This window comes from Microtus pennsylvanicus, chromosome 10 (genome assembly GCF_037038515.1).
Source record: "Microtus pennsylvanicus isolate mMicPen1 chromosome 10, mMicPen1.hap1, whole genome shotgun sequence".
Taxonomy (NCBI): domain Eukaryota; kingdom Metazoa; phylum Chordata; class Mammalia; order Rodentia; family Cricetidae; genus Microtus; species Microtus pennsylvanicus.
In genome coordinates, this window is record NC_134588.1 from 69403363 (window position 1) to 69415384 (window position 12022).

Consider the following 12022-nt stretch of genomic DNA (forward strand, 5'->3'; position numbering starts at 1 on the left):
TCTCTCAAGTTCTCTAAATGCCGGCTCTGAGGACAGACTGTCGTGTTTGTGGACGGGCAGATGAAGGACAGAGGGGGCTGTCTGGTGGGTGATGCTTTGCACAACAGCAATCTGGGACCTGGGGGCCTGGTCCGGCTGCAAGGAGCGTTGCCAGTCCCATCTGCAGTTTGTAAGCTTACGGGGGGGGGGGGGGGGTGCAGTCCCTAGGGACGCCTAAGGCTTCCTGCCTCCCTGCCCCCACCCTCGGTGGCTTCCCGGCAGGTCTGCAGGACACAGCCCGGAGGGTTCCCCAGCCCTCGGCGCAGGACTGCCGGCTCCGGTGGCCGCCCGGAATGACCCTTGACAGCCGCCCGCTCTCCCTTCAGACGGAAACCCCATTCGCTCTTTCTCTTTTTCACACACACACTCTCTCACACGCAAACAAAAAAACCCAAGTCTGCCTCGCAGTTGCTACCCGCAATGACGTTTCCCCCTCGGGTCCCGCCCCTCTGGGGGCCTGGGATTTTTGGATTGGCTGACGGGCTGCCGTTCCAAGGCCGTGATTGGACGGCCTCCGGCTGACTGACAGCCGGGTGGCCGCCGCGCCCTCCCCCTCCCGGAGCGCGCCTGTGTGTGCGGTGTTATGCCGGACTAGAGGGAGGCGACTCCGGCGGCTCTGTTTATTGTCCCTCTCGGCCTGCGCTCCAGAGGACCGGGGTCGGGCGCCGCTTGGACGGCCTTCGAGGCGGTGGCGGCCTCCGAGGCGGTGGCGGCGGCGAGCGCAGCGAGGACTCCGCGGCCTCGGTTGGCGTGAGGAGAAGCTGCGCCTCCGTCGCGTCCGGGGGCTCCTCCGGCTCGCGCCTCCCGGGCGGCCCGCGCCGGCCGCTGCAGACCCTCGCCACCTCCTCCTCGGTCGCCATCCCCTCCGCCTGGACACCGGGAGGCCGCCCCGCCCCGCCAGCCCCTCTTCTCCCTCCGTCGGCTGCGCTCTAGGCCCGGGCGCCGCGCTCGAGTTTGAGGGCGGCGGACGGCGCGGCCTCCTTAGCGGCTCCGGCCCGCCATGGGGCGCGGCTAGGAGCGCGGAGCGCGGCGCGCAGCGGTCGGTGCGAGCGGCGGGCCCGGGTGGCCCCGGAGCGCGAGCAGCAGCCCCTGGCCTGCGCGGGAGGTGCTGCCATGGCCAAGACCAGCCTCGCGGGTGCTGATGGGGCGCTGACCTGGGTGGTGAGTGCAGCGGGCGCAGGCGGGCGCATTGTTCGTGGGCCGCGGGAGCTGCGGGGCGGGGGTTGAGAGCGCGGCGGGCGCCCTGGCGGGCCCTGCCTGCCTTTTTCTCTCTGCTTCTGGTCTCCACCGGGGGCCCCAGGCTGTTGGAGAAGGCTCGCCTGAAACTTCAGGGTGCACACCGAGACGTGGGGGACCCCCCGATCGCGCGGGCCTCCATATAAGCACAGCACCAGAAAATAGTGCAGAACCTGGGCCCTGTGCGAGTGCCAAATGCTGCCGCTTCCGGAGGCCTGTCCCGGAGGGACGTGAACTTCAATGGTCACCGCGGCGCGCGCCTCCCCGAGGACAGCCTCATTCCACAGCCGAGAGGGTATTTGGGATGACTTTGACAGCAGGTTAGAGACCGCAGCTGGTCCATCTGCCGGTGGGGATTACTAAAAGAAGAGCTTTACTTACGTCAGCTTTGCGAGTACAACGTGTGGGGGCCGAGGGATGTCCCCAAGAGGCGAAGGGGTGCTGGAGCCTGAACTTGGAGGATTGCGGGAGGAGCTCGGTTCCCGGTGGGAAGGGGGAGCAGCAAGTGCAGCAGGAACAGTTAGAGCAGGGTTCCCACGACAGATCGATAACTCCAGCCTTTCACTTACTCAGCACTGAGTTCAGACTAGGGTCATGTCCCAAACAAGACGCCGCGCTTAGCCCAGTTGGGGGGGGGGGGTAGCCGGGACAGAAAATTGACAGATTTTAGAGACTTTAACACACTCCTTCCCGAAGATCCCAGTTGCCCGCCTTTTGAATACACCAAGGAACTTTAGTATTGGTTGGCATTTTTGTTCCTTGTTTTCTTTGTTTGGCTGAGGTTTAGATGAGCCTTGAGTAGCCGTCTTGCCTGCTGTTGAGTATTGCTTGTAAAAAGGGTGTTCTAATGGGCAGCAGGACCACTTAACTATTTGCATTACTGTGGCCAAGGTTTTTTTGCAGATTAATTTATCTGCAAAACTCTGGAAATATGTGCATTACTACTAGATAAGGAGGCATGAGAGTATGACTGGAGAAGGAAAGTTAATAACTTAGTGGGAATGTGTTCATAGGAAGAAAGATTGAAGTGACTCCCCCTTGCCTCTGTTACTAAAACCAAACAGATGAACACGAAGCGTGATCATGTGCTAATGTCCCCCGTAATAGTGGAAGCACTGAGATCTGAGTGGGCTGGTCTGTGATTTGGTTCCACAGTGACAAGTGTTTTTACTTTGTTTTGTGTGTATGGGTGTTTTTTTGCCTGCTTGTATGTCTGTGCACCACTTGCATGCCTGGTGCCTAGAGAAGCCAGAAGAGGGCATCAATATTCAGGGACTGCAGCTACAGATGGTTGTAAGCCACCCTGGACCTCTGGAACCCAGGTCCTCTGGGAGAGCAGCCAATGTTAAATTCTGTCACTATGGCAAACATTTTGCGCCACAGTTAGATTGTTTGTTTTTATTGCTTATGGTAGCAATATTTTAATTTGGCTATTATTAGCTTTATAATAATGGTACACTTTTTCCTTAATGCTCAATGGAAAAACTTTAATTTTCATAAGAAGTAGAACAAACCTTGTGTAGTTTCATTCAAAATTAGAAAAAATTATTTGAAATTAAAATAGACTTATTGGTTAAATTTACTATAAAATAGATTATGGGATTGCAGTAAAATACAAATTTGGTCTTATAAAGTATATTTTTGTTGAATTAGTTGAAAAGACAATCACATTAGAAGTCCTCTTTCAGGTTTGGTGCTTGCTTTATGTTTGTAATGTGAGCATCTTTTATGTCTGTAATAAACCTTGTAGGCTGCTTTAATTTCTTGTGTGTGTATAAGAGAGAGGAGAGTATATATTCCCACTCACCTACCTAGAAGGGCTTTGAACTTGTGATCCTCTTTCCTGAGCTTCCTGCCTGCTGAAATCACACAGTCAGTGTCCCTCCGGGCCTGGCTGGTTTTCTTCACTGGGGGAGGATGCAGTGAGTTGATAAGGGCTTTGATAGAGGTTCAGAGCCTGTCTACAATACATATTGTAGGTGAGACTTTCAGGGAACTTAATCTTTCTATCTCCATTTCCTTAGCAGTGCATTGAGAATTCACAGTGATGAATTAATGTTTGTTACTGGCACAGTTTAAGAAAGTCACATTCAGGAATAATAGTTTACTGTTGACTTTACATGAGATATTTTAGCTAGGTGAAAAATTAAATTTCCATTATAGGAGTTTGGAGGCTTATTGCAGTGGCATGTGCTCACCTTAGTGAAGCTAGTCTTATGTTGCCACCTGTTTGTGAATAATACAAAAATGGAGTTAATCCACTATATTCTGCTGAGCAAGGAGTTGCTGTGTAGCCTTAGGACAGTGTGTCATGATGTGAACTGTCTTGTGATGAAAGATTGCCTTTCAGAGTCAGAAACAACACAACAGAGTGGCGTTTAACACTCATTAATTTCTACTTATAATAGTTCATTTGATTTGATTTTGGTTTACAGTTAGCTGAAATTTTAATAATTTAAAAAATGTTATAACTATTTGAAGTTAAAATAGACAGATCGTGAAAGTTTTTTTTTAATTTTATTTTTTAATCTAAAGCAATCAGTCAAGTTTCTTGAACTTTTAGCTGCAAAACTTGATTAATAGAGCATGCTAGTCTTTCATTCTGATAATCTTTATATCAGGTTATAGCAAATGCTTGTGAAAATACCAGAATATAAATTTATGACTACTATATCTTTTCAATGAATATTCTAGCTTGATAGATTGAACAATATAATGAGGGAACATGGAAGGGCTTGGGGGGAGGGAAGAAAAAAGGAAAGAATGTAATTTTATTTTAATTAAAAATAAAATAAAAATGTTATAATAGATAAAGTGACAAAATATATAAAAATGTGGTAAGCAGAATAGAATAATATTCTGTATATAATAGTATACTATGCATGTATCATCAGGCTTCAGTAAAATTCAACTCAGAGTCACCCACCTTTCTCCTCATTACTTTGAAATAACAAATCCTAGAACTACAATAATTTATCTATAAACTTTATGTTTATCTGTGAAAGTTGTTTGTTTTTTTTTAAATATAGCTACAACATAGTTTCTTTAAAAATATATAAAATATATCTGTTTGATTGGAACCTCCAGCTCTCCCTTGCATGATCAAAAAACCCCATTCTTATAAGACATTTTATTATAATGCCTTTGTTAATATATGATTTTGATAAATAGGTAAATAAGAAATTAAAACTTAGGACCACCGCTAAACACCAGAGACTGAGGTATTCCTATCTTATGATGCAGTAAAAGATGATGACATATATCACATACATTTTTACTGTAGCTATTTTTAAAAATACACTTTTTTTTGTTTGTTTTTGTTTTTTCGAGACAGGGTTTCTCTGTGGCTTTGGAGCCTGTCCTGGAACTAGCTCTGTAGACCTGGCTGGTCTCGAACTCACAGAGATCTGCCTGCCTCTGCCTCTCGAGTGCTGGGATTAAAGGCGTGCGCCACCACCGCCCGTCTTAAAAGTACACTTTTTAAGATTATAATTACATCATTTCTTTTTTTCCTTTCCTCCTGCCAAGCTTTTACATGTACCTCCCCTTGCTCGGTTTCAAATTCCTAGCCTTTTTTTCTTTAATTGTTACATATATATGTGTGTATGTATGGATATGTGTATATTCCTGAATATATAAATACAGTCTGCTCAATCCATATAATGTTTCTTGTATGTATGTTTTCAGGTCTGTTTGGTGTTGGATAACCAGCTAGTTGATGTGTTCTTTTGGGAAGATTGTTTCTACCATCTCAGCATACTTTCATTGTCTGTAGTTTTGTTGTCTGGGGTTGAGGCCTCCAGAGTTTATCCCCTTTCATGTTAGTTAACATGCCTGTACATGTCAGCTTTGTTCTGGTCATGTTTAGGCAGCCTTGTTGGTGAGACTTCATTGAGATAGCTTCTGAGAGTCCCAGGAGACATATCACAGTAAGCTTCCTGTTTCTTTGGCTCTTAACAATCTTTCTGCTGTCTGTCCTTCAGTATCCCTGAGCCTTAGATGCAGGAGTTGTGTTGCAGATGAATCAGTTGGGATTGAGCTCCACAACTCTGCATTTTGATCAGTTGTGGTTTTCTGTCTGTGGCTATTTCTTTAAAAGATTGTATTTATCAATTGATTGTGTATATATGTGCATGGGTACACATACCACAGCGCCTGTGTGGAAGTCAGAGGACAGCCTTTGGGAGTTGGTTTTTTTCCTTCTACCATGTGAATCCTGGGATCAAACTTTTTAACCACTGACTATCTTGCTGGTCCATATTATGGATTGCTAATTAAAGAAACATCACTAGATTTAAACAGTTTAAAATTTTGCTTTAAGAACTTTACTGGGGGAGCTGGAGAGATGGCTCAGCGGTTAAGAGCATTGCCTGTTCTTCCAAAGGTCCTGAGTTCAATTCCCAGCAACCACATGGTGGCTCACAACCATCTGTAAAGAGGTCTGGTGCCCTCTTCTGGCCTTCAGGCATACACACAGACAGAATATTGTATAATAATAAATAAAAAAAAAAAAGAACTTTACTGGGTCATTAATGCAAGTCTATGTTCATATTCTGTGTGTCCTATCCATTGAGGTTAGTTTTCTACCGTTCCCTTTACACATTGACGTTTCATCTCGTCGGGAATGCCTGTTTTCCTTTTCACTAGCAGTCTCAATCTTTTACTTTTTATTTTTTTATTTTATTTTTTCAAGACAGGGTTGCTTTGGTAGCCTTGGCTTTCTTAGAACTAGCTCTATAGATCTGACTGGCCTCGAACTCACAGAGATCCGCTTGCCTCTGCAAGATCTAGTGCTGGGATGAAAGGTGTGCACCACTGCCATCCTCTGGCTGGTAGTCTAAATCTTAATTGCTCTTTAAGGCTAGTTTAGAGTCTCATCAAACTTATTTTTCAGTTCATGCTTTTTAAAATAGTTTTAATTTATACTTAAAAAGTTGAACTTTTGTTACTTTATCATAAAACATAAGTTTTTAGGGGATGTTCATGTATGATAATTTTATCTTAACAATAACATACACTTCTAAATTCAGAGACCTTGTTTATATCCTTTGTCATGTGTAGCAAAGGTCTGCATACATATCTACCTTCAGTTATTGTTGATGAAATGGCTATTCATAGGATACCTTCCTGAATCTATCATTCATACATAACTTGTAGGTAGCAATGTTCCTCATCCAATTCCCGAGTAGTGGTAACTTCACAGTATTTAGAAGTCCTTCTTGTAATGTAAGGAGAAGTAAGATTGGTCTCCTGTAGTTTCAGGTCTGTTAAATGTTGATGCTGAGAGTTATATTCTACTAAGTGTAATTTTTAAAAGCAAGCCTTTTGTGTATCTTTTTAAAACCTGACTACAAACAGACCCCCATTTTAAAGAAAAGCTGTTATTCTTGTTTGTCAAGAAGGAAACAAGAATAGAGAATGGGTCAGAAGCTGATAGGCACGTGACAGAGGCAGTTGTGGGCTGGGAATCATAACGGCAGCATCTACTTGGTGGAGCTTTTATGAAAGTATTGGAATGTCCCAGATACCTCCCATCATGCTGGTGCACAACACATGAGTGAACATACATCTCTAACCCTGTGATAAGTGTCTTCCTGCCTTTTATCATGGTGAAAGCTTAGTTTGCCCTTTGGTTTGGGAGGGTGTTTCTGAAGGAAATGTGTAGATAGGAGTTTGCAAATGTGTGTTTGTTGAAGCTAATTTCTTGTTCTTCATGTCTTCAGCAACAGTGTTAAAACTGGTTAAGCTGCTGGGCACATCTCCTTCTAGAGATAGAGGTAGTGTTGATAACCAGGGGAGAAAGCCTTATCTCTCCTGTAGCTACTCTCTGCTCAGCCAAGGGGATTTGTACTTACATCTTCTTGTGGGCATAGGATCATCCCATTAATTAACTGAGGGGCTATTTCTTTCTCCAAGCCTCTAGATTTTGATTTTTAGTGGCCTGACCAGTAATCTCAAGAGTTAAGTTTCTGCTAGTCTCCAGGAACTAAATGAGGCTTTTCTTGGAGATTCCTATTAGAAAAGCTTGTAGATGTTTGGTGGGAACCTCCAGTGTTGAGGCTTGTGAATCAATGGGTACTGCTCATACATTGCTGAAAACGGGAACATAAAAGGCAAGTTGACTGAAATGTTACTTTCTGCTTTCTCCTTTGCCAAGACTGCCAGTGTTATTTGTATTTTTATTTTTTACTTACTTTTATCCACATCATAACGAGAAAGTTTCGGCTGCAGACATGATAACTAGTATAAACAGTGCCTCTAGTTTAATTTTATTTTCACATGCATGAATTAATAAGCTTTTAACACTTCTGAATTAATTGGAGAGAATTAGAAAATATATCAAAAGTAAAAATAAAATGACCCACATTTATACTTTCTATAGATAAATTTTCTTGGCATTCTGTTGGGTATATGTCCATAGTCTCTGTTATGCATGTATGTATTTGTATGATTTTTCTGACAAAATAGACTCTTATTCTTTTGTAACTTTGCTCAACAAACATTATAGTTGTTTTTATGTGAATGTGTCGGTGCCTTTATGCATACGTGTGGTTGCAGTGCCTAGGAGACTGAGGTTCTCAGACCCCTGGCCCTAGAGTTACAGATGGTTATGATATGGGTGCTGAGAGCTGGACCTAGGTCCTTTGTAAGAACAGTAATTCTTCTTAACCAGTTCTGCCATCTAACCCTGGAACTTGCTTTGTATCCCAGGCTGGCCTTAAATTTGTGGCAATCCTCCTGCTTCTGGCTCCTAAGTGCTATGAATTCAGGTGTATACCATCATGCTCAACTTAATAGTGTAGTTAGATAATCCATTAAGCAACTTAAAAATGCTCAGTTATCTTAAATTTATGTGATGTCCATAGTGATAGAAGTTTCATTTTAAGATTTTGTTTTATTTACATGTATATGACTGTGCTGAGTAACACAGTATACGGCCGTCTGTAACGCAGTAAGTGGTTCTTAATCTTCCTAACATCATGACCCTGTAATACGCTTTTTCACTTTGTGGGAACCCCCAACCATAAAATCATTTTCATTGTTACTTCATAACTTTAATTCTCCTACTGTTATGAATTGTAAATATTTGATATGCAATACCATTGAAAGGGTTGCTCGATCCCCAAGGGGGTCCCGACCCATAGGTTGAGAACTGCTGCTGTAGAGGCTAGGCGATGGTGTCAGATCCCTTGAAGCCGGGCGGTGGTGGCGCACGCCTTTAATCCCAGCACTTAGGAGGCGAGGTAGGCGGATCTCTGTGAGTTCAAGGCCAGCCTGGTCTACAAGAGCTAGTTCCAGGACAGGCTCCAAAACCACAGAGAAACCCTGTCCTGAAAAACCAAAAAAAAAAAAAAAAAAAAGATCCCTTGAAGCTGGAGTTTCAGGTGGTTATGACGCACCTGATATGGAAGCTCAACTTGGGTCCCTTTAAAGAGTAGCGCATATTCTTTTTGTTTCTTTCTCATATTTATTTATTCATTTAAAATAGTTTCTTCTCTCATACAATATATCTTGACCACAGTTTTTCCTCCCTCTACTCCTCCCAGCTCTCTCCCACCTCTCTTCTTCACCCCCCCCCTTCCGTTTCCTCTCCAGAAAAGAGCAGGTCTCCAAGAAATGGCAACCAAACAGGACAAAACGTGATACAATAAAATAAGGCAAAAATCCTCATATCGAGGTTGGACAAGGCAACCCAATAGGAAAAAGTCTCAAAGTAAGCAAAAGAGTGAAAGATACCCCCACTCCCACTGTTAGGAGTCTCACAAAAATACCAATCTAACAGCTCTAACATATGCAGAGGGTTCTGGTGCGGACCCATGCAGGCCCTGTGCTTACTGCTTCAGTCTCTGAGCCTGTGTGAGCTCTGCTTAGTTGATTTGGTAGGCCATGTTCTCTGTAGCACATTTTCTTAACTGCTTAGGTATCTCTCCCCCTTGTTAGATTCTTTTTTTTTTTCTGTATGATCAAGCATGACTTAAGTTTTTCCCCCAAATTCAGCAGTTGATTCTAGGTTATCTAATGGTTGGCATATAATTTTAGCTGTCCCTTAGAAGACCTTCCTGTGGCATAAATTGTGATGTTCCTTGTTTTAGTTTCAGTCACACCCTTTTGGAAACAACTCAGTTTAGCTAAAGTATATTTGTTCCTTTGTGCTGCTGTGTTGGGATGCCTGATGAAAATCGAGAGGACAGATCTACTAGCTCATAGTTCCAGGATTTCAGTGTTACGGTGGAGAAGGTGCAGTGACAGAGCTTGTAGTGGTGACTGCTCACATGGTGGTGGTAGCGCAGGAAGCAGAGTGAGGTAGGAACTGGGCCCAGGGATCTTTCAAAGACACAACCTTAGTGATCAGATTTCTCCAGCTAGACTTCATCACATAAAGGTCCCATTGCTTTCCAAACTAATACTACCAAGCATTCAAACTTGAGCCTGTGGGGGGCATTTCACATTCAAACCATGGCAAAACCCCTGGTTTTCTTAGATTCATGGCCATCTTACAAAGCAAAGTGTACTCAATCCATCTTCTAACATTTATCAAAAGCCTAGTTGAGTCTCTACTTAGACACAAGTCAATCTTTTTGACCCCTTATAAGACAAAAATATTACCAACATCAATATACGTTAGCACACAGTTGATATTACTGTTCCAAAAATGAAGAACAAAGGAGTACTAAGAAAAGGCCAAACCTATCAGCACAGGTCCACAGGACAAATGCTGAGTCTTGGAGCCCCACATATAGCAGCACGGGCCTGTAGTTGCGTGATGTAAGCTCCGTGGACTTGAGTGGACCTACCCTTATGTCCTAGCCATTTGAAGCCCACATGGGTTACTTAGTACCTGTAGTTTTTCTTGGGGTCTCTATTTCAAGTGAAACAATAATGTCACAGTTTTGATAGTCCTCTATGGGTTATCTCCTGCAGGGAATCCAACCCTGTCAGACACTGCCTGGTCCCATAGGCTTTTCTCAAATTCTTTGTGGAATATTTTGTGATTTTTGTAATTCCTGAGTTCTGAATATCTGCAAAACCAGAATCATTCTGTTAATGCTAAGCTCTTGTGATAATTTTAGACATAAACTGTGCCTTTTGGACCATAACTTCAGTGGCCTTTGAGTCCCTGGACAGCTGTACCTGAGAAACAATTCTTAGATGGCCCGAGTGGCCAGAGCACCCTTTATTTTATTTTATTTTATTTTAAGGGAAGTCTTTTAAATGACTTTGTAGTTTTATATTCTGGAGTCTATGGTGGGTGAAGTTTTGCCAACAATTCTTTTTTTTTTTTAAAGATTTATTTATTGTGTATACAACATTCAGCCTCCATGTATGCCACCAGATCTCATTATAGATGGTTGTGAGTCACCATGTGGTTGCTGGGAATTGAACTCAGGACCCCTGGAAGAGCAGTCAGTGATCTTAACCTCTGAGCCACCTATCCAAGACCCTTGCCAACAATTCTTAAATGGTTTAAAGTCCTTTTGTTGTTGTCCTAGTGTGTAAATTGTTTAGCTTCATTGGAACAGTTCTGATCTCTTTTTGACTGTCATGGCCTCTCGTTCCGCTAATGCTCTTTTTCTGGCCCAAACAACCCCCACCCCCATGCTCTGCTAGCCTGGCCAATAACTATGCCACATCCCAAGTTTTTCTGCTTTCTTTAAATTTCCTCTGCTAAATTATTAGTATATTAAATTCATCCTCATTCCGATTTCCAGGGTACAGCAAAATATGCAGAAATTCATTGCCAAATGTACAGAAATGGTTTCTAGCCTATTCCCAATAGAGTCCTTGTTGGCACTTGAAACCTTGGTTTCAGGCTTCACTGTCTGTTGTTATTCTGATCGTTTCCAACTCCTACTAGAAGTGCCCATTAACTCTGCTTAGAGCATTTTGGGATTTTTCTGTTCACATATCAAGCCTCTTGCAATTTGCTCCCATAAACCAGTTCCAAAGAACTAAACCAACTTCAGATTTAGGCATAGCAATTACTGCTTCTTTGTTACCAGTTTTTTAAATTAGTTACTTTTACATTGCTATGACCTAAATACCTGGCAAACAACTTCAAGTAGGAGACTTATTTTGGTTCATGGTTTCAAGGAATTTCAGTCTCCTGTAGCAGGGAAGATTACAGAGTGTGTGACAGAGTCATTCACATAAGGGCTGAGGCTAGTACCAACAGTAAGTGTAACCTTCAATGGCCTACTTTACTGACCTGTTTATGCAGGCTAGTACCTACCTCCTCGAGGTTCTGACCCTCCCAAAATAATACTACTAGCTTAGGAACAGTCATTGAAACATGAGCCTGTGCGGGACATTGCACATTTAAATCATAAAAAGCATTTGTTAATTTTGTTGCTCTTAAAAAGCAAAACAACACAACTCTTGCTTTCATTGACTTTAAGAACTTAAAAAAAAACTTTCCTCTGAGACAGCAAATGACATGATTTCTTGTACATATGTTACACTCGGCGACAACTGAGAACAGAGCTAGTCTAGACTGTCCCAGGTACAGGGCAGAGAACCAACAGTGGGACTGTTTTGGCTGTAAACAAGGCAGGTCTCTCAGAAGTGGTCTTGGTCAAACATATACGCATCCTCCTGAATATTAACCTTCATCAGGTGATGAAAGGAGACAGAGACCCACATTGGAGCACCGGACTGAAATCTCAAGGTCCAAATCAGGAGCAGAAGGAGAGAGAGCACGAGCAAGGAACTCAGGACCGCGAGGGGTGCACCCACACACTGAGACAAT

General features: G+C 43.3%; 1 protein-coding gene across 1 annotated transcript in view; it reads left to right on the forward strand.

The window, feature by feature from the left end:
* The first annotated feature begins 977 nt into the window (after positions 1-977).
* Top2b (DNA topoisomerase II beta) overlaps positions 978-12022 on the forward strand; it is a 63480-nt gene continuing 52435 nt past the window's right edge. The window contains exon 1 of the mRNA XM_075988631.1: positions 978-1200. Coding sequence (XP_075844746.1) covers positions 1153-1200 — 48 coding nt within the window. The 5' untranslated portion in view covers positions 978-1152. The remainder of the gene's footprint in view (positions 1201-12022) is intronic.